A 23,654-nucleotide genomic window follows, 5' to 3' on the forward strand; every position below is an offset into this window, starting at 1 on the left:
AAATGTGGTTGGAGCCCCCCAAAACAGTGCAGTGCTTGGGCAGGATAACGTTCCATCTTCACATGTATATACTGCCAGTGACTGCTGAATATGGACTGAGTACATAAAACTGAACCCCAGCCTGTTTTTGTTCAAAAATACTTTAAATTACTTAATGACAAAACAAATACGCACTCATCAATTCAGAGACGTTACTATCCTGAAATTTTTTTCCTTTTCCCCTCTTCCTGTCTCTCTGTTCTGTGCCTCTCTGTTAAGATTTCCCACATACTCATATTCTTTCTCTCCCTCTCTCTCTCTCTCTCTCTGTCTCTCTCTCTCTTTCGCACAGATACCTGCAGACACACTGGCATACATGGACACACCACACTGACAGAATAAACTCCTCTCTGTCCTTTCCATTCTCTGCCCACACCTTCTGTAGTATACACAGCACATTGCCATCAGTTTTCCCCACTAGACAGTAAGCTAGAGAAGAAAGAACCATCCTTTACCTGGAACATGGTAGCATTTAACAAGTTTTTGGCATATAGATGGATGATTGAATAATTCATGGATCACGTAAAGTGATGGGATGACTATGGAAGAAATAGGATTTGTTTTGAAATGCAACTGTAAAATCTAATTCTTTCTTACAGTTTAAAAAAAAAGCTTACTAAACTGAAACCTTGAAATAGCAACTTTTGTGAAGTAAACTTTATAAGAAAACATTGCTGTTTACAAGGTTCCAAATCCATACGGGTACCCAATTATAATATTTTACTAAAAGGTTTCAATACACACATACACAATAGAATCCATAGTAAACTTGCTAATAACCCGTGAGCCTCGATGAGAAATAAGCTAAGATCAGCACCCAACACCATTCAGGGGTTAATTTCTATTTTTCCACCAGCATCACTATCCTAATTCTTCTGCTGCTCCTTATTGGGTCAACAACAGTCTTATCTTGAAAGGGGAAAGTATACGTGCAGCAAAGCATGAGTCACTCCGTGGTTACCCACAAACAAATCAGGCATTGAAATGTGTCCTTTTGTACTTGGAGAATAAAAGATGAGACAATCCAATATATGGAGGAGGAGAAGCACACTTTAGAAAGGCAGACTAAAGTGAGTAAATCAGTCTATCACTACACACATTTAAAAGACATCGATTTAAAGAATTTTTACATAGCTTCTTAAAATAAAGCATTTAATAGATTTTAAAAGAGTTCTAATCACCATCTTTTGGAGTAAATCTAATTTTTTATTGACCTATACAAATACATGAGGAATGAAATTTGTTTTTCAGCCACAAGCTCACCGATACAAAAGACATACAAGTGCATTTAGCAGCTACTGAGAATGAAGTCATCAAATATTTCAGTGGTGTGGTCATATTTTGCCTTGGGTCTTATCCTTCCAACCTTCTCAGAAACTGCACAGCGTAGATTACTCTTCCTTTTTTCTCTTAAATAGAATTTTCCATTCTTCATTTAAACTCCCATTTTTTTCAATTGAAGTATTGTCGATTTACAATGTTGTGTTAATTTCTGGATACAGCATAGTGATTCATTTATACATATATATACATACTCCTTTTCATATTCATTTTCATTATAGACCATTAAAAGGTATTGAATATAGTTCCCTGTACTATGCAGTAGGACCTTGTTTTTTAATCCATCTTGTTTATAGTAGTCAGTATCTGAAAATCTCAAACTCCCAATTTATACCCCCCTCCCCCGCCCCCGGTAACCATTGGCTTTTAAATCCACTGAACTGGCTTAAATCTCCTTTGCCTCCACCTACTGCCTCTCTGCCTCCTCTTGAAAGCCAAAAGAGTTGTCACTACTCACTCTGTATTTCCTGCCTCCTCCTCCTCCTGACTCAACCCTCTGTATTCTGGCTTCTAAACCCATTATGTCTGTGGTCATTAAGGTCGTGCAGGTCCCAGGTACTGGGTATATTTCAGTTCTTGTGTCACTTGCCTTTTAGCAGCATTCAATTCTGTTGGCCAATTGCTCCTCCTTCAAACATTTCTGCCTTTAGCTTCCATGACAAATCACTCCTCTGCTCTCCCTCCTACTCTTAGTGCTCCTTCTCAGCCTCCTTTCCAGGCCCACCTTTCTCTATCCAGCTCTTCACTGTTAGAGCATCTCACTTCCCCTCACTGTAACTCTCTCCCTGGTCAGTCTCCACTGGTTCCACAGCTTCCATAACCGCTTCCATGAGACAACTCCCAAATGTGTATCTGCAGTCCAGGCTCCTCCTCTGAACTCTAGATTTACTTCTCCCATCACCTGCTTGGTGCTTCAAAGGCATCTCAACTGCAGAACAAGATGTTGAAGAGAAAAAATAAAGTGCTATTGGCAACTTACGACTTTTTTTAAAAAAGTCATCTCAAACTCAGTTTATTTAAATTAAAACTCGTAAATGCCCCACCCTTGCCCCTAAAAACATTTGATTTTTTTCCAGCATTCCCCATCTCAATAAATACATCATCATTCATTCTGTTTCATCAACTCAGAATGAATGTCCTCTCCCTCACGCCTATCTAATCTCTCATCTAGTATTCTGGATTTTACCTTCTCAATTACTCTCAACTCTGTCTACCTCCCTCCATCACCCTAGAGCAAACTACCATCACTTCTTACCTAAAATAATGGCAATAGTCTCCTGACTCAGCTACTTGGACCTTCAGATCTCCCTCAGAGATCTGCAGCCAGAATGTCCTCTTCAAAGCACAAATCTGATGGGACCACCCCCTGCAAAAAACCATACAGTGGCTCCCCAAACTCCACATCATACTCCTGACAGCGTCACATGCAATGATCTCTCCCAGCCTCTTCAGCCTCCTCTTGTACCCCATACTGTCTGCTCCTCTCTGCTCTGGCCAGAAGGACTTCTTTTCAGTTTCCTATACTCACCACACTTCTTCCTGCCACCAGGCTTTTGTATCTGCTGTTCTTCTGCTAGGGGTGCCCTTTTCCGATCACCTCATTAATGTAGATCTTAGCCTTCCTATTATAACTCAGATTCACTGCCTCAGGGAAGCTTTCTATAACCTCCTGACTGATGCTAAGGTCCTCAAAGGACTTCGGACCTCTCCTTATAACATTTGTTACACCTGTCATCTTGTTTTTTGTTGTTGTTTTGGGTTCTTAAGGGGGGGTTGTGTGTGAATATTTGATTCATGTCTGTTTCCTCCAGTAAACTATTTCTTTGGAGGGAACACCTCTCATCCATCTATCCTCAATCCATAGCACACAATAGATACTCAATACATATTTACCAAATAAGTGAACAACCAATTCTGTATCTTCTCAGAAAATTTTTAGCAAAATTTTTCTTAAGCAAGTGATGACAAAAAAACAAATTAATGAATTCACAGTGATTCATTTTAAGAGAAAAAAAAGTATTCAAATGGTGGCATTTGCGGTGTGCCTTTTGTGCCAAATTATTCTTCACGTAAACAGTAGTTTCTTAAATAAGTTCTTTTCAAAAGTACTATGAGAGATCATTTTATTTAACAGAGAATGAGGCATTGTGTGTGTGTATGTATGTATGTCAAATGTCATGATGTATATGTTATAGATAAGCTTCCAGTGCAGACACTGTAAAACTTGTATTTACTGGCAAAAGGTTTGAGGCCAAGCGTTGAACCACAACAGACGGAACTTGTGTTAAATAATTCCACAAACGCAGTGTAGACACACGTTGGAATACTCTTAAATACCAAGGATGTCTGTGCAGGTGGAACAATGGCTAACACAAGCTCAACTTGTACAGCCCAGACAAGATGACCCTCCTTATCACCGATCTGGTACAAGGATGTCAGATCTGTTTTTCCTCATTTAAGGAAACTTCTACAATGTTCAGGAAGTGTGGGAAAGCACTCGACTTTTAAAACTATCTAAAACCCTATAGCCAGATGTTGCCCACAGTACCTACCCATGAGATCATATTAATGGGATGACAACACGGGACCAACATGGGAAATGAGTGTGGACCCCTTTCTTATTTAAAGTTCAAGTCTAAGACTGAGCAGTTCTCTCCATTCCTTTCCACCATTTCTTCTCTTTTCCCACGGGTCCCTATCACTCATTAGTGGGCAAGTCTGGGCCAGTCCTCTTTGATAGCTTCCCATAAAGGCACAAAGGTGACCATACTTACTGCTCAGAACTACTAAACAGGTTACCTTCTTGCCAAGTGACCTTAGAACTTTTGTTTCATTGATGAAACAATAAATGAGCCAAATCCCACAAACACTGATTCTGAGCATTTTTCTCTACAACTCTGTTAACTTAAGCCAAGGACACACATATGATCTTATACTGCTGTCCTAGTCTTGAATTTTATAGAAAGGTCATGACAATTTTCTTCCCACTATTGCTTTTATAGTTTTACTATCTTGGATATTATATGACCTAGTACTGTCATCTAACATGAAGCTATTATCATTTCCTAGAAGTTTTTGAGCTAAATTAGAATCACCTGGGTGTCCTGTTAAAAATGCAGGGCCCCTCACCCTACCCCAAAATTATGATTCATTAGGTTTGGGGTGGTGCCCTAGAATGTGCATTTTAACAAGCCAGCAAGTGATTTCAATGTAGGTGGCCCTCAGAACACAGTTGGAAAACATTGCTCTACAGGCTTATAAAATAATAGTTCTGAGGCTTTTTTTAGATCACTATTTCAACAATTAATAAAGAAGCCTAGAAAGCAGACTGTGTTTTGATGGATGTGAAATTATTGAGAAAGGAAGCCATTTCAGTCACACATCAAAGTATCCTTAAAGGGCAGCTGTCAAATTGAATTTGTCCTATTTTAGACCCCACACATCTTATGAGATGTTGCAAAATCAATGCTGGATTATGCCTTATTGTTTATTCACTACTGATAGGGAAATATGACCCCCCCCCAAACACTGCCTGGATATTCATATGAAACATGCCATTCATTACAATCCTTAATGATTTCAGAAACCACAGACAGGCCACTAAATATGGCTCCTCCTCACTTAATATTTCTTTAAGCATTTCCTCTGTAATCAGAGTTGGCTTTATTAGAACCAGCACACACACACGAAAATCAGTAAAACCATGGAAGGGAATTGAAGTAAATTTGAGACTCTCAATACATACAAAGAAATTCCCTACAGACTCTGTAGGAGGTGTGGTTCCCAGAAGCAGTGATTTCAAGGGAAATTTTTTTAAAAGACATACTTTTCCTCAGTTCTTATTTTAAAACTATATATCTGAGATTTACATTTTTCTTCCAGAAAATGCTTTCTGTTGAAGGTATTTGTCTTTAATAACCAGGAAAGAATATCTAAGAAATCAAATATCACAAATTATATTCATGACAGTCATAATTATTTGTGCACAGTGCAATACTTTCAAGAAAAAAGTTGCATAAGCCAAAAAGCACACAGTATAAGGAATTTTTGAGTCTGGATGGAAGTCGGTGTACAGTGTGAATAGTAGTTATGGGCAGGGATAGAAGTCACCATCTTCTGTCCTAAGAACAAACAGAACGTCTGGAAGAAAAGAGAGCAACCACCAATGATGTGGAAAACTCTTCAAGGCAGCCCAATCCATTATTGGATTTGCTTGAAAATGGCAGTCTTGGTAAATAAATGGATCGATCACTCAAAAACAGAAGAGTTCACCTCCCTTTTGGGACTCTTTGAATTGCCTGTCACATCTCAAGTTCAAAGCTGGCAGTCCTTGAACCTTAAAAGGATTTCCCATCCTACTCTGAATTCTCTCTCTATTCCTAACACTTCCATACAAGTTCCATTATAATCTTAATTGGAGGGAGGGAGACTGGTTTTATCCTAAAGCCATTAGGATATGGTATTTATTTAAAAAAAAAACAAAACACCTGTTCATCATCACTGTAAAAGATGATGATGATTTTATGTTCATGATCATGGTCATGAATGTAATGATAGTAGCTACTATTTGTTGATCCCTTAGTATGTACCAAGACTTAGTTAAGTAAGGCCACTGTTAACCCTTACAGCATTTTTGGGTGCCTTTATGATGTCCATTTGGGGATGTATGACTTAAACAGCAAAATTCAGGCTGAATTTCAGCCCATACTCACCCCTTGGCTAAGTGCTCTTATCCAGTGAACAACCTGCATAACCATTCATAGCGGCCCTGTTGTGAAGCATGACAACTCTAAAGAGGAGAAAACTGAAGCTTAGTGAAGTTAAATAATTTGCACAAGATCAGTCAGCTGTTATGTAGCAGATTCTGGACTTCAGCTGAGGTCTGGCTCCAAAGTCATTGCCCTGTCCCATTAACTATAGGCCTATACCAGAGAAAGTCTTTGGTACAGCCCTGTATGATTCATCATAGTAAGGAGTAAACATGGCATTCAACACACAATGTTTAAATTATAATTGGCTACAGATATATTCACAATTGCAACAAATCTTAAAACAAGTTGGAGACCTTGAATTATTGAACTTGTGCTCTTGAGATAAGAGGAGTTGTATGACTACAGAAATTAGTTTACATTATGTTACATTACAAAGCATTAGCTTCCACTTTGCATGATGCCAAAGGTCTTTTGGATTGGTCTCTCCTTGAATCTCACACTCGTTTCTTCCTCTCCAAGTCCCACCAGATTTTCATCACATAGAATTAGTGACAGTTCCTAGAATGCATTTCATGCCCCCTCTCTCAGCCTCAGCCCTTTGCATGTGATTTTATTTTTCAGAATACGCTTCCTCCCTTCACCTTCATCACTACTCCTTGCCCTTCAGAATTCAGCTCAGACGTCTACTCCAGGAAGCTTTCCTGCTTCCTACACCCAGTATAGAATGGGTGTCACTCCAGGGTGTTCCAATCTCCTTACCGCTGACTTTCAGGTACATTCTGGCAGGAGAGATCAGAGGGAGGGAGCAGAGTGAGGCTGGCTTGCTTATTCCCAATTCCCTCCCTGCTTGATTACTTCAGGTTGACTGTCCTCGCCCAAGTCCACAGGTCCTGTCAAGCAGCACTCTGCATACAGGTCTCCCTCTGGGTCCTAACTCTTCTCTCTTCTTTCCTTTCCAACCAGAGAGGGATGTTATGCCTCCCCATGGTTCCTGGCTTCAGAGTACTATAGTGCTTTTCCTACTCCTTTCCCATATCTGTGTAACAGCCCCTTTATTAACTCCTTTCAATTACCCAGCTTGATCTGCCCTCTGTTTCCTGCCAGGACCATGCCTGATCCATAGCTGGTCCCATCTTGGGTCCATGAGGCTTCATGCATGTGCTGCTAGACCTTCACAGGCCCTACCCTTAGTCCTTAAGAAAAGCAAAGTCCTTTCTAATGGGGCTTCAGAAGAGTTTTATTTTATTTTATTTTTTATTGAAGTATAGTTGATTTACAATGTTAGCTTCAGGTGCACAGCAAAGTGATTCATATATATATATATTATACATATATATGTATATTTTCAGATTCTTTTCCATTATAGCTTATTACAAGGTTTTGAATATAGTTCCCTGTGCTATATATTAGATCCTTGTTGTTTATCTATTTTATATATAATAGTGTGTATCTGTTAATCCCAAACTCCTAATTTATCTCTCTCCCCCACTTTTGCCTTTGGTAACCATAGTTTGTTTTCTGTGTTCATGAGTCTATTTCTGGTTTGCAGAATACTTCTCAAATGAAGTCCAATATGACCTCCCATGACTGTTTGATAATTGGGATCTTACACCAAAAAATCTTGAATTTCCTGCAGACCCTCCATCTTCAGCCCATGACTTTGATCAAAGCAACAGCTTTATGAACTTGCTTCTGAGTTTGTTGATTCTTCCAGCTTCTTTAAGTGTTTTTCTTTTCATGTGCCTTCCCTCACATGTCCTTCTTGTTACCTCAGGCCTTCTCTGCACTCTTCCTAGAAGATCCTTTCTCCCTTCTTCAGTGGGAGCCCAGGTTTCGTGTCATCCTCTCCCAGTTAGAAGTAGAATTTCCTTTCTTTGAGTTCTGTAATCTTGGCTTTTACTTCTCTGGTGGCACTTGCCAAACTTTATATTGAGTTGTAGAATTTGTAAAATGCTTTATCTCCCCACAAGATGATATTCAAGTTCCATCCGAGTTGGGCTTTGTGACTCCCTCAGATGTAAACACAGTGCCTTGCACCTTATTTGTGCTCAAAAGTATGTGTTGGATTGGATATGGTTGGTAGATTAACAGAGGAATATTCTTTATTGGTTTAAGGTATCTGTATCTGATATTATTTCACTCTTAATTCACCAACTTTATGTTAAGACCAACACCTTCAAATTTCATCTTTTATCAACATAAAATCTTTTCAACTTTTGGTGCACAAAAAGGAATACAATTAATGTATAAACATTTGTATTAGCATTCCAAAAGACTTTTAAGTTGATAAAAATCCTTTCTAATGGGGCTTCAGAAGAACTATGGTAATAGTTTGGGTTCCAGTTGCACTAGAGAATTCAGTTTAATATTCCATAGTTTTTTCAGCCAACTGATAATTTTAAAAAGGAACAGATTCAGGTCAGTAGAGAATGTCTTAGCCAAATTGTGGTTCTGTGAATGAAATAATGTGTTAACTGGCAAGTGAGAAAATATTTAAATACCCTATATGCGCATGATTATTCCCTCATAGTCTCATAACACATGTTATTTCTCGAGTGAAATATGATCATCCTTAAAAAGAATTAGTTCCCTGATTGACCATCAAGAGATCGTGATACCGTATGAGAATTATTGCTTACAAGGACATGCTATGGGCAACAGACCTATTAAAAGGATACATGGCGGGTCACGCATATGCTAGACATAATTATAAGAAATTGTTTTTTGGACATGGAATAGCCGCTGGAAAAAAAAATTTAAGTCTTTCTTTTTTTGCCTTTTGAAACTATTTTAAAGTCAATCTTATGGCTACAAGTAGCCTGATGTTTACGAATTATTTGCAGCTAACTGTGATGCCTAAATTGGGGCCCTAACATGCAGCTAGTTTAAAGTGCTGCTAACATTCCTTCCTAAAACCCTTTCCATGGGCTTTTCCCCTGGGACCCACTTTCCCTGGACTACAATGAAAAGTCTTTACTTAGCAGCATTTCTCCACCGTTCTTCATCCTTTCTTTCTCAAGTAAGCCTGTCATTCTGTCTGGAGTCTCTCACGGTTGTTATGGGCATAGGGGTCTGTGGGTATGCTATCCCAGCCACTCCATGTCTCAAACAATTCCTTTAGCTATTTGGTCAAATATGACTTTTGTCACATACACTTCAGGTGAAACATTTGGTCCTGCCTTGAGGAGATTCGGATCTACATTTAGAAGAACTTGTAACTAATTCTCTATGTCAGATCCAGAAGGATCTATGTACTTAAATATTACTTAAACCAATCATGATTTCAAATCAACTCAGATATCATGACTATTTCAAATGTTTCTTTGAGTAAATATGAAAAACTAAGACTGGAAAAAAGCATACTGTTACTAAATAACATTGAGTTATATTAAATCACCTTACCACTAAAACCAAGGCAAGAAAGCAATATGGTTACAGTTGGTGAAGTAAATTCCTTAATGAGAATAGGGAGCAGAGGGTGGGGGAGTTCTTTGCTACTGACATAGTGTCCTAAGATTAATTTCTTTATTTTGATTTTTCATCTCTCAACAGCTTTGTAAAGCTGATAGGTAGGAGCTATTATTGTTTCCTCTTTGATAGTCAGAAAATAGTAGTTAAATCAAATCTAACTCTTCTGAAATCTTACTCAAAAAATCTTTGAACATTACAATTAGATTAGCAGGTTTTTTTCTAATTCAAAAGCATGGGAAATGGATGTATTAGAAAAAAAATTTGGCTTGGGTATTTCCTTGGTTTTTTTAGTTAGTTTGTTTGTTTTCTCTTCCATCTCCTCTTGGTTCTTCCCCTCCTCTTCCCAGACTGGCTGCTGCGCCCTTCATAACTCAACAGCATGTGTTAGTAGTCATTCATGGAAACCCTGGCCTAGGCCAACACTGGGAGCACACTGTGAGCAAACTTTCCCTGTCCTCTAGGTTGAATAGCACTTGGGGAAGACATGGTGTCCCATGTATTTAGCTGCCACACAAAGAAAGCAAGCACTGTGTTGATGGCAAATTTAATTTTACAAAGAGCAACTAGCTTTAAGAAAGGTCTACATCAGATGACTCCTAGTAAATCAAAGCTGAACACTGAGATAATTTTCTTCAAACTGATTGTCAATGATTCTTAAGTTTCCGCTTTCCCTGCCCTCTACTATGCATCATCCAAGCCACCATGAAGTGTCCCAGAAAATAGGAGACGCTTCTCATCACTGATACCTCAGTTCAGATGTCACCTTGAATGTCCATGCTCTTTCCTGACCACTTACATGCTTGTGCACCAACCCCCAAGTCACTCACTCCCTATTGTCTCTTCATCATAACCCTATCCCTATCTGACAATGTATTTCATGTGTTGTTCCAGTTATTAGCCTTAATTCAGGATTGACAATGGACCATCCAACTAACTAGTCATCAGACAAGAAAGGAAAAACACCAAGTTAACTTTAATAGAACTTTGTTTATAAAAACTATACATTTCATCATTCTTAACCTGACAGTGCTGTCAAGGTGGGCAAACCCTCTGTCTATTTGACCTACATTAGAAATCATCAGTTATTTGACTTATATTTAAAAAGATGGTAGGATGGGAAGGATAAGTTGTGTCATGTGGTCAAAGAGGTGATGTCCAGATTACACAGTGATAGAACAACTTTCATCACTTCCAAGGTGCTCTGAAAATTGAACATAAATGTATATAAGTAAGTTTTGTCATACCACCCTGAAATCAGATGCTTTCACGTGAATTTGAAGAGTGAATCTTGTGGAGTTGGTAAAACAAATGAAATTCTTCAGTTCAACATCTAAACTTCTGTCATCATAATGGATCATCGAATTCTCTGGTAATGTGTAATCATACACATGCTACTTCAATGTTAAATGAATCCATTCATTCCACAAATATGTATAGACTATGTACTATTTGCCAGGCACTATGTTAGATGCCTGGTGTAACAACAGTGAACAAAAAAAGAGCTTTCTGTTGAATGGGAAAGAAAGACATTAATGAGGTAAAACCCAATAACCACCTGCCAATGATGATGCCTGATAAAGAAACACTCTGAGTGCTATGAGAACATATAGCAGGCTGACTCACTTGGGTCTGGGTTTGGGGAAGATCTCCCAGAGGAAGCAATGTTTGAGTTGAAACATAAGATGATTGGTTTTTGACTAACTGAAGATTCGAATATAGAGAGTGGAGGTAAAGTGTGTTCCAGGCAGTGGAAATATGTTCAGAAGAGTTGAGTAAATTTGCCTTTGCAGCTGTTGAGGATTCAGACAAACACATCTTTTGGAACACTACATTGACTCTTGCTGCCAAATAGCTAAATATTCTTGGTTTGTGATTATAAAGCTGTATTTCTAAGCAGTTCATGCAGGAAGAATACAATGAAACGAAGGATTTAGGAAGCACAGAAAGCTTGAACCTTAAAAATTGCTAACCAGATGCTCTTTTTGTGAACTATATTCCTTTCGCGAATCTGAGTAAGGGCTTTCAACACTTTCTCATTATCGTATCTAAATTGTGCATTCTTTCAGGGAAAAGGGGGGAAAGGTTAACCAAATTCATCATTTATTAGCCCACTTTCCAAATATATTTACTTGGTTCTGGTTCACTGTATAATTCTGACTTTTGATCACTTGCCAAATAAATAATGGAAAATAAATGGCTGATTGTTCTGTTACCTTCAACAGTTGTAAATCAAGATGGCCAGCCTCTCATAGAAGGAAAACTTAAAGAGAAGCAAGTCAGATGGAAGTTCATCAAAAGGTGGAAAACCCGTTATTTTACACTGGCTGGAAATCAACTTCTGTTTCAAAAAGGAAAGTCTGTAAGTCCCTTTGCCACCTTTACACTTGGTTTTTAAGGTCTTGATCTCTGCCAACCAGCTAGGCATTTTGCCTTGAGTCAAAATACCAATAATTATTTCTTCTCCATTTTACAATTTTACAGGGTCATTTTATTACATATGCCCCTTTGACTATCTATTCTGTTCATTCCTACATTAGTTGGTTCACTGTCCCTCTTCAGTTTATTATGGGAGGGTTTTTTTGTTGACTTAAGTTTTAGAAGACGAACCGTAGAGGGTCTACCAGGGGATCTCAACTTGAACGCGGTGCCTTCTGTTTCCTTGTGGATTGCCTACATAAATGTGTGGCTTATGATGTTGACTCTGACTTCTTTTATAACTAGAGGTTATATTTGGAGGTGGGGGCGTGAGGAAGGGGGACAGTAGGGAGGGAGGAAGAAACAAAGGCTGATTCATTTTAAGTACTTTATACCAAGTTCAATTCTGATTAGAGAAAAATATTACTATCTTTCATTCATTTAATAGTCAGTTAATGAATAGAACAGAATTCTCAGGGAATTAATACATATTCATTTCATATGATTTTCAATCTGAAGTAGGATGCTCAGTAAATATCTGTATTCTGAATTTTCAGAGGGAATCGTCTGAAAAAGCGTTCTATTCCAATCAACTATACAAAGTTATCCCTTTCTTTTCACATCAGTTTTATTTATCATTAAATTCTCTTCATTGAGGATCAGGGAGCATGAAGTCTTGACCTATTTCTTGGCCATTTTGAGATATAATAATAATAGCTTATCAGTGCTTACCACATGCCACGCTGGATTGCCTCCAACAATCCTCAGAATAATCCTTTGAGGTCAGCACTTTTGTTATTGCCATCTTATACACGGAGAAACTGAGGCCCAAAGAGACGGATTGGCTTGTTCAAGGAAAGAGTCATCATTCAGGGATGGAGTGCTGCCTTCACTTACTTGCTGAAGTATACATGCTAATGTGGTGTATACTGGTGGGTGTTTGTTGCTGATGTTGGTTTTGTTTTTCCTTATTTTTTGCAATTTTCTCTGTAGACTAGGGGAAGAAGAATGCTTGTGTTTTTAGGAAGTGTGATGCTTTTCTTTGACTGCCAAACTCTTTTATGGAACATATCTTTATTTTTTTTAAAAAGGTGAGAAGGGGTAAAACTGAAGTCAGGCTCAGGCAGTGTGACACCAAAGAATGTCCTCAAATGAGTACACTGCCCTACTTCTTATGTAAACTTAAAATGCAGGGTCAGTGGCAAGTCAAACTGTGTCTGAATTAATAAATGAGAAGGTTAAAAAATAAATAAATAAAAATAAATGAGAAGGTTAAATTACTTAAAAATTACAATTCACTAAGTGCACAGGCACTACATCTTTCAAGTGCTCATTACAAAATTTGTTTGAACTTATTACACAACAGGCATTAAGTATAGTATTATCTGAATTATGACAAATTCTGATCAATGCTCTTTTCGTTAATAAGACTTCACATTAACTTTTTGAATGTGAAAAAAAAAAAACGTTTTGGTGACACCCGATTTGAACTCATATTACTTTCTTCATCTGCATGTTTTATAAAATATAATACACTTTTCTGTAGCTGAGGTCTTTTTGAACAGGAAGTATGATGGTGTGTTCAATTTTGACAGTTATTGGAGGTTTAAGGAAACTTTTTTTAGCATAGATTCACGTTGAAATGGCATTTTTAATGCATTTAAATAACTATTTTAATCTCCTCTTTTTATTAAAGAAATCAAAAGTTAAGATGTAGTGATTTTTTTGCTCCCTTGAGACAAAGAAGAGCTAGTGCATAGAGTGGTTTTCCTGAACTCCAATAATGACCTTTATACTTCTTGATTCGGAGCTTTTTAATAAAGTTTAGAGAATTGGCTAATTTGTTTAACGTCTTTATCAGGAAATAATGGTCTGACATTCCAGAAATTTGACAGGACATTTTGGCTCAAGAATTGGGAAATATAATATAGCATGAAGACCATAGCAAAATCCCTCTCATCCCCAGGGACACAGTAACTTTGCAGTGGTCAGCAGTCCAGCTGAATCTTCAGCCACGTCATAAAGGGCCTTTCCTGTAAATGAGAAGAAATGTGCATTTTAGAATAAGAACTAAAAGATTATCATGTTATTTTTCACTTTTGCATTCTTAAGGTATTAATCTCCACCTAACAGCTAGGCAACAGTATCCTTAGACTTCCTGTCTGTTTCTTAGTTGATTCACTGTCCACTAGTAACATGTTTCTCTTGTTCAGTTCCTACATGTATCAATTTCTATACTATAAGCTAATTCAAAAAATACAATTTTATAAGTGTCAGATACTTTCTATAAACCAAATTAAGCTCACAAAGTATTATCTAGTACAGATGACTTCAAATTTTATCCTGAAAGAATTTTGCACAATCTGTATAATACCTTACGGCATTTTAAGTTGCAAAAACACTTTTATCGTAATTTTAAACAGTTGCACAGACTGTAGTTTCTCTTGAATTGTAAATATTGTCATTTTAATATTTAAAAGGCACATCTCTCCTTTAAATGTAACCAATAGAAAAAAATACCATAGCAATTTGGCACCTAACGCCATTCATTTCAAAAAATAGATAAATTATCTCTTTTTAGTGGAAGTGTTTACATTGTTTTTTTCTTTGAAATTATATTTTTGTTCTAACATTCCCATAGCATTTCATCCTGATCACCCTATCATTTTTCACTGCAGTAAAACCATGTATATGTGCTGAAATGTAATGATTTTACTTTCTTGTGACCATCAGTCTCTAAGTGTTAAGATTTTTTATTACTAACTTTTTAAAATTATATCACTTATGAGTGATAAATTTTATACTTATGAGAAGCCATAAGTGTAGTACCAAATGTAGTAAATAGCTATTAAACATTAAAAAGTGTCATGTAATTAGAAATGCCTTGGTTGAAGGACACTTCCCTGACATCAGTATTTTGAATTGCGCTTTTTGTTTGATGCTCCTGAGATTTTTCCAAGTTGGATAATACACCATAGAAAGTTTGAGATGAGTGAAAAAGATGTCTTTCCATTGCAAACTGAGAGAAAGATTATTGTGAAAGGGGAAGCGGGAAGAGAGAGTCGGCAAGATTCTCAACCACAGGTACATTGTCTCCAGTAGACAAAGTGGACTCAGGGCTGTAAAAGACATGAACTTTCTTTAAAGAAGAATCTGAATTCCTTAAAAATATTCATGCAATCCCATCACGATGACCCTGGTGTTACAGAGATCCTTCAGCATCTGCCTTAATGCAAAGAAAATGTAACATCATCAAATATTCCTTCCCTTAATGTTTGTAGACAAATCATGCTTCCATACCTCCAGAGAATTTCAAAAACAGTTTGATCTACTCAAACATTGGAGCATTGTTTATTCAATTAATACCTTTTTCTCAGAGGTAACACAAAGGAAAATTCAATTTCAAGCCTCCAAAATTATCTCAAATTCTGAGTTAATTGTACCCCAAATTGTAGTGCTGCATTTTGCTCTATTAATACAGTGTTAATATCAGTGGAAAATGACATAAAATCAAAGAAATATGAATTATGTATTTTTTCCGGTCCTACTGTGTAATAATTTTCTATAAATTGGCTATTTTGTTCCAACTTCCAGTACTACAACAAAAGGCCATTTGCTCACTCCTTCAGTTGTTCTAATGACTCTTTGAGGCTTAGCACCCAAAATAACAAAGATCTTAAGCCACCTGAAGTGAAAGGGTTCTGATCGCCTTGGAAAATTCTTGAGGAGATCTTCCATCCTCTGGGAGCCAGCTCATGTTCTTTCCTTCCCATACATTTCAGAAAGACGACCCTGATGACTCCCCAATAGAACTCAGCAAAGTACAGAGTGTGAAAGTTGTGGCCAAGAAACGCAGGGACCGCTCTCTCCCTCGGGCTTTTGAAATCTTCACAGACAATAAAACCTATGTGTTCAAGGCCAAGGATGAGAAGAATGCAGAAGAGTGGCTCCAATGTATCAACGTGGCAGTCGCCCAAGCAAAAGAGAGAGAAAGTAGGGAAGTAACCACATATCTGTAGGGATTTACAAGCCGATCTCACACCAGTTGTATACAGTGGGCATTGCACTATCACTGCCAATGTCACGGAAAAGAGGTTCATTCACCACGTCATGCTGTTCTTTACTCAATACCAGTGGGAGAGTTTTCCCCAGGAAGCAGGACCTAAAAGTAACAGGACCCTGAGTACGTTTCAGATCCTAATGGCACTTGCGTTAACTGCAGAACATCTGTGAGAGGCATACTGGAAAAGGAGCTACAGGTGGTATGGAACCAGAAACAGGAGGGTAGGGATCTAGAAACTTCTGTCATTGTACATTGTAAGGAAACAGCTTTAAAAGGTATCCGAACTGCCTCTCCTGAGGAAAGATTAGGTACTTCTGATGAAAAACGGTCTGTCAAAACTATTAAAAGAGAAGAAACAAAAACAAAAACAAAACCCTACAAGGAAAAGTCAAATTGATGGACACTGAGGAAAACCACCTTCTGACAGATAAATAATTACATTTATCCTCTCCTAATACCAATGAGAATAACATGTGGTAAAATGGTTCTCATTAAGCCAATTATGTAATTAAGCGTCTGTCCTTTAGAACTCCTTATTTGAGTATTTGAGTATTCCTTTCAGGTTCATATAATATGATTTAAAGTTTAGATACTTGGAAGTATCTCCTGCCCAAGGCAGTAAGTGTGAGCTTAAATAAGCGTAGAAAACCATTTTCTCCATCTTCAAAATATGTGCTGATTCCATTACTTTGAGATTTTTAAGTTCTATACTTTTCTTCTTTGTATTCAACATTTTAATACCTCCAAATTACAAACATTTACTGTTTTTTGCCATGACCCATAATTTTTTTAAAAAATTAAGCTGTGGTAGGCAGAATTCTAGGATGACTCCCAATAACTCCCAATGACCGTAGTGTAACTTCCTCCTCCTGAATGTGGTGGGACCTGTAACTTGCTTTTGACTAATAGAATGTGGCAAAAGGGATAGGATAGTCTCTCCCATGATTGTGTTACACTACATGGCAATGGTGAAGAAATTTTGCAGATGTAATTAAGGTCCTTAATCAGCTGACTTTGAGTTAATTGAGAGGAAATGAGCCTGTGTGGGCCTGATGTAATCAACTGAGCCCTTGGAAAGAGGGTGAACAAGTCAGAGACTCTCTCCCACTGGCCTTTAATAAGCTGCCATGAGTTCTACAGCTTCAAGGAAATGAATTTTGCCACAAGCAGTGAGCTTGAAAGGGAATCCTGAGACTCAAATAAGAGCCTAGCCCCAGCCGCACCTTGATTGTAGCTTTGCGACACTCTGAACGGAGGACCCAGCTAAGCTATGCTTGGACTCCTGACCCACGGAAACTTTGAGATAATAAATACATGCTGTTTTAAGCTGCTAAGTGTGTGATAATTTCTTATGTAACAATAGATAACTAATCCAAAAGCTAACTTGTAATTCACATAAAGGTTAATTTTTTTTCCTTGAAATTTATTAAACATAGTCTAATATAGAAACCTGGAGAAGGACTGTAATTAGTCAATGTCCTTAATTCTACCCTGACTTTACTGCTGACTCACAAAGATAGGAGATATAAAAGAGGCCAAGTTTGAAACAATTCACTTTTAAGTTTTAATGTAAAGTGTGAGAGTATTGAGTCATAGAAGTTACTATAAGTTGGAAATAGACTTTGAGAGGTCAAAATTTGGGCTCATGTACATAGATGGTGACTGAAATTGTGGAATTAGATGAAATCACTCAGGAAGAAGAAAACAACAGACTTATTAAGGGCTTTGTCGGGACACCCAACATTTAAGCAAAGGAGGCTGGACTGGCTGATTAGTGTTCAGAGATGTTATAAACCAAGGGAAATTATGTCATAAAAGCCAAGATTTTCAAGGGAAAGGGAGAGATCAGCAATGTGAAATCCTGAAAAGTAGTCGCTTAAGGATAAAGAATGACTTCTGCAGCTAAGAAAAGAATGACTTTTGCAGCACCGTTGGTGTCACTGGCAAGAGCAAATTTCATTGGAGTGATGAGGTGAAAGTCAAATTTCAGTGAGTTGAAAAATCAACAGGAAGTTAAGGGTTTAAAGCAATGATTGGACTCTCCTTTCAACAACGTGGGGCTAAAATGGAGAAAGTGTTTTTGTTGTTTGACTTAAAGATGCATTAGACTCAAGGGAAAGAAGTTTAAAATACAGAAAGAGGAAAAATAACTTTGCTTGAGCAAAGTTTCCAGAAGTGAAGGAAAATGATTAAAACTCCTTTATTCCACAGCAATTTATGGAACAACTACCAAACAACAGGTACTATGGTTGGCCTGGAGATACAAAAATAAATACAGCTCCTCCTTTCAAGGAGCTTACAGTGTAGTGGAGGAGACAGGCATGTACAACAAAAATTGAAATGCTGTGTGGCAAGTGCCTTGATGGAGGGAAGGACAGGGTCCTGAGGACACACAGGAGAAGGCACCACTGCAAATGACTCTGAACTCAGCTTGGGCTCCCTCACTGTTGCCTGGAGGTGTTAGAGAATGAGCTCATCTTGAAGAGCTAGTGGAAATACCATGGGCAGACAAGGAGCAAATGGTCAGTTGAAGGAATCACCTTGCAGAGGCAAAGGAGAGAGAGAGAAAATGGTCCATTTGCAAAACAGCAAGTCCTCACCTAGGACTGAGACATAAGGGATCTGTTGGGGATGGTGCAGAATGATGCTGGAAAGGCCTGCAGGGCCATACCACAAAGGGCTTGGTTCCAGGCTAGGTATCTTGAACTTTTTCCTTAAGAAGGTGAAACACCATTAAAAGATTTTAAGAAGATTTGCATTGAGAGAAATAAATCTGATCATGATACAGAGAATGGATTGTAGCAGGGAAATGATTTGGAGGTTCTTGGAAGGTGGTGAGGACCTGGACTGATCTAGTAGCAGAGGGGACAGAGAGAAATGGAAATGCAGGAAAAATGCTGAATTAGTGAAATGGACAAGACACTGGTGGGCTGGTTGGAGCTGGAGTATAGAAATGGGAAGAGAAAAGTCTCTGATGACTCCTGGGTACTTTGGGGAAACTTCATGCGTGATGATGGCATTCACTGAGACAGACAATTCCAAAGCAACAGTTTGACAGGTGAGGCAGATGGTACATTTAATTTTACATTCATTCAGATGTATACATTCAGAGTCTAGATAAGTGATTCACCTTGAACTAGAGGGACATCTCCTTCTATGAAGTTGTGCAGGAAAAGAGAAGAGGCATAGTTGTAAATAATTCTCTAAATATTCTTTTAAAATCTACCAGCTCATTCTTAAGAGTCAGTGAGTAACCTTAGCTGGTTTAATCAATTAGGAAAAATTGGTAACAGACAAATAGAAATAGAGTAATAAGTGACACTACATTTGTTATTAATAATTTCAGTGCCAACAATGTGTTCTGTTTCACAGCAGAAGGGTTATAGTAACATACTGGTTATGTCTTGATTCTGTTTTCACTGAAGGCTTGTCTTAAGAAAGAAGAGAATGGGCCTGTTAGTTCAATGTGGAGGAAGAGAATTATTTTTGCTACTTGTTACAAAGTCCTTGTGGCTTAATTAACTAGATGCCTCTAGTTTAGAGAGCTACTCTCAGAACCTTTGAACCAGATATAAAAAAAAGAAGTAAATACATGAAGTAAGTATACAAAGTAAAGAATGATCTTTCTGCTTTCCTCCCGTGATGCAATAATTCCAAATGCAAGCTACGCATTTCAGAATCATCATCTTCCCACTGATTGGCACTTCCACCCCTGGTGCCAGCTGGTTTACCACAGACTGGCCTTTCCCAAGAGGGCTGCTATTTCTGATCCCGATCTACGAAGAAACCACTTTTCTAAACATGTTTAAACCTTTAAATATGTTGGTATGAATACAATTATAATCATGGACAGAAATTCAAGTGGTTTTCATTTCTATTTCATTTTGATTCTTTTTTCCTCCCAGATAGCTGTGGAAACACAAATGTTTATGTGTGAGGCTCTCATCTAATTATTTCTTGAGAACCTGGAGTTTGGCAAAAAATAGATGCTCAATATTTTTCTAACACTGGGTTTTCTAGAAAATGGTTGGCTGGTGATGTTGAGGGACATTTATTGGGTTTCAATTTACCTTCTTTCCATAGGCACTTTTGTGCCTATTTATTAAGACTTATTCTTAGGCATAAATATAGATTACCTAGTTGAAAAAGCATTCCCCACTTTAGGAAACAGTTGCTAAATAAGTCAAAAGAATATGTGAGCTGAATCTGAGGTGCATTGCAGATAAGTAAATACCACAAATGCCCTAGTCAGGATTTCTAGTCCCCAAAAGCTAACTAAATTTTCAGATGAAAAACCAAGAAAAATCCAAGATGTCATCTTATTCCAGAATGGTGCCAGTGTGTGGACCTCTTGGGGCTATTCCTCCCCAGAGATGCTTCTGAAAGACAAAGTGGTTGGAAAATCAGGGAGATTTCTACCAAGGCAAGGGAGTCTAGAAAAAGTAGTGTAGGATCCAGGCATGAACACATGAGGATTCAAGTCCTAGCTCTACCCAAACTAAATTATCTATCTGAGCAAATCACTCATCTCTCATCTCTGGGGTGGGGATAATACTATCTATGGAGTAGAATTGTTGAGGCTTGAATGTCATGTAAAAACCTCCAGCAGAGAAACTGTATCTTAGTAGGTGCTTGCTAATGACACTCCATTTTTTATGTACCACTAAGAAGGAAGAAATCCTACCAATGAAATTATGATGCAATGTCTTAATAGTCCAATAAGTAGTGTTTTATTTCAAAAAGTCTTTTATCTGTTCTGAGGGATTTTGCGCTTTCTTCTGACTTTAGGTACTTTGCATGGTGTGTGATAGGTAATTCTATAGATTGGTATCTATTTCAGCAACAAAATGAAACGTGGCTTTACTACGTGTTGATCTCTTCCTTTCTTGGGTAAAACAGTTGCTGTTGCTTTGGAAGACCATATGGTACTATGGTCATTTCTCCAATGATGGCTCTTTGGTTCAGTAATGTCATATTTCACCCCACTCCTCTACTTCTGTGCTTTTCTATGTACATGGTAACTTTTTGCTTCAAAGTCAAATCATATTACAATTTTTAAGATGTCCTAAACAGCAATGAACACATGTACCATCAACCATGTACATAATTCAATTGAAGTTACGACACAAAGAGCTTGGGCCAAGTTCAAGTGATACCTGGTCACAGTCATTCCTAGTGGATGACGATTGCAAAACCACTGATAGTAAGACACATCCCAATTTCAGAATTTAAATAATGGAAGAAAAATGCAAATAAATGAGCAAAAGTAAGTATTAATTTAAGAGTTCCACCATGTTCAAAACTTTATGTAAAAGTTTTGTGAACAATAAAGCATATTGCAAGTGTAAGAAATTTTAAAATCTTTTAAAATGGTTAAAATGTCCCCAGTGCATCCATTCTCAAAGGTATGAGATCAGCCATTCCTGTGTGTGCTTACCCTCTGTGTTAGTCAGGATTCTCCAGAAAAACAGAACTGACAGGAAATAGAGAGAGAGGAGAAAGAAAAGAAAAATTATCATAGAAATTAGCTCACACAGATACAGAGGCTGAGAAGTCCCATGATTCACCTTCTGCCAGCTGAAGACTCAGGAAAGCAGATGGTATAATTCAGTCCAAGTCCAAAGGCCTGAGAATTAGAGGAACTGTTGGTATAATCCTAGTCTCAGGTCAAAGGCCTGAGAACTGGGAGATGGGGGGTGCCTCTGATATGAGCCCTGGAGTCCAAAGGCTGGAGAATCAGAAGTTCCAATGTCAAAGGGCAGAAGAAGATAGATACCGCAGCTCAAAAAGAGAAAGAAAATTCTCTGTTTGCCTTTTTGTTCCATTTAGGCCCCTGACGGATTGGATGAGACCCACCCGCATTGGTGAAGGTGAATCTCTTTATTCAGTCTACTGATTCAAAGTGCCAATCTTTTCCGGATACACCCTCACAGACACACCCAGAAAGAATGTTTTACTAGCTATTTGGTATCCTAAAGGCAATCAAGCTGACATATAAAATCAATCATCACATCCTTTGTTTTAATGGAAATAAAGAGGGCTAATGTCCACGCACAAGCCATGTTTCTGGTGCCTCTGTATCCCCTTTCCTGTCTCTGCTTTGTCTAAGTCCCTATCCCTAGCAGGGAAGCTGGCTAGGGAATGGACCAAGATGGCAAGGGTAAGGATAGGAGCACATGCTATGTCTTTTACCCACTGTCACAGATTGGGGAGCCTGGGGGTAAAACTAGGGTGGTGTCTGAAGAGAATTCAGACTGAGAGTAGGGAGACGAGGCCTGGAGCTGAACTGGAAACTGTAGACCCAGGGAGAGCAGAGGGAGGCATAGAGCAGAGTGGATGGAATGGGTGGTGGGCTGTATGAACTATAGAGGATCAGGACAAGCCCCAGTGCTGGGTTTTTCCATTTACTTGCCTAGGGGAAAAGGGTTCTGTTCATCGTGCTTTGATGAGACAGGTTTTCACCTCCTCATGTCCATCCTTCTATTACCAGTTTACATAAGGCCCTACAGCCTTGTACTTGGCAGCACAGGACACCAGCTCCTGCAGAGACCTGAGCTCCTGGGTGCTGGGAACCCCAGTCTTGCAGAGTAGTTTCCATGTTGACATTCTTCTCATCCTGTACCCCTAATCCAGCACATATTGAACTCATCTACTTCAAAGAAAAACTTTCTGAGGGTATGGGGAGGGGAGCCAGAAATCCTGAAACTTTCTTGTGCATTATTCTGTAAGATGACAATCAGACACATTGTGTTTACATAATTCCTTTTGCCTTTGTGAACAAACTTTTTTAAAGGTTTCATTGAATGGAAAGAAAATGCATTTCCTTTGTCTTTCAATCAATGGAATGACTAGAATTCATTTTGGTACTGAGAACCTGGAAGAGTTATAAAATACTCAGATATTGTAAAAATGTAAAGTACTCAAACCCAAAATGACAGACTTATTTGTTCATAGGAATAACAGTGCTCCATGAGACCTCATTGGACACTTGGGGGTGGGGAGAGGGGGCAAGAGAATAATAGATTCTAATTTTTCCTTTTTGAATTCTTTTAGAATTCTCTTCTTGCCTTGTTTTGTTTTTTAACTACAAGTCCACTTATGTCAGGAGAATACAGATTTTAAATATAGTACAGATTTATACACATATACAGACACACATTCTTTTACGCAAGAGTCATAACAACAAAACAATTTTCACAGGGACTTCGTAGAGATCATTCTTACTATGTCAGTCTTAGATTCCCCCCCCCTCTCGGCTGGGACTTCATGTAATCAGAAGAACTTTGTGTGTGTTGCCCTTTTTCAACAGAGATTCAGTCCTACACACCAGATGACCTCTGGGAGTATTCTATTCCTCTTAATTCAGAGCTATTGTAATATGGAGGTAATGGCCCAATGTCTTTTCTGTTAAGAGAGAAAAACCATGGTCCTGTTTGCCTGAACTAGCTCGTAAACACAAAAATCAGAGTAGAGCCCATCTTTTTAATTTAACCAAAACCACGGTTTGGAAATGTCTATTTTGAAAAATTAACCATTGAGTGTACTCCTTAGGATAAGTGTGCTGTAAGTGCCATTTGAGAACACTGTAATCAAGACTCACTAAAACATTTCAC

General features: G+C 38.2%; 1 protein-coding gene across 6 annotated transcripts in view; it reads left to right on the top strand.

Moving 5' to 3' along the window:
• Positions 1-22,673, top strand: part of VEPH1 (ventricular zone expressed PH domain containing 1) — a 197,225-nt gene extending 174,552 nt beyond the window's left edge. For 5 of the 6 annotated variants that reach the window (XM_032485610.1, XM_032485602.1, XM_006188427.3 and 2 more), the window contains 2 exons: positions 11,786-11,922; positions 15,761-17,372. In XM_032485610.1, coding sequence (XP_032341501.1) covers positions 11,786-11,922; positions 15,761-15,997 — 374 coding nt within the window. In that variant the 3' untranslated portion in view covers positions 15,998-17,372. Of the gene's footprint in view, positions 1-11,785; positions 11,923-15,760; positions 17,373-21,870 lie in introns of those variants that run through there. The other variant, XM_032485619.1, reaches the window with a different exon arrangement.
• Positions 22,674-23,654: the final 981 nt, after the last annotated feature.

This window comes from Camelus ferus, chromosome 1 (assembly GCF_009834535.1).
Source record: "Camelus ferus isolate YT-003-E chromosome 1, BCGSAC_Cfer_1.0, whole genome shotgun sequence".
Classification (NCBI taxonomy): Eukaryota; Metazoa; Chordata; class Mammalia; order Artiodactyla; family Camelidae; genus Camelus; species Camelus ferus.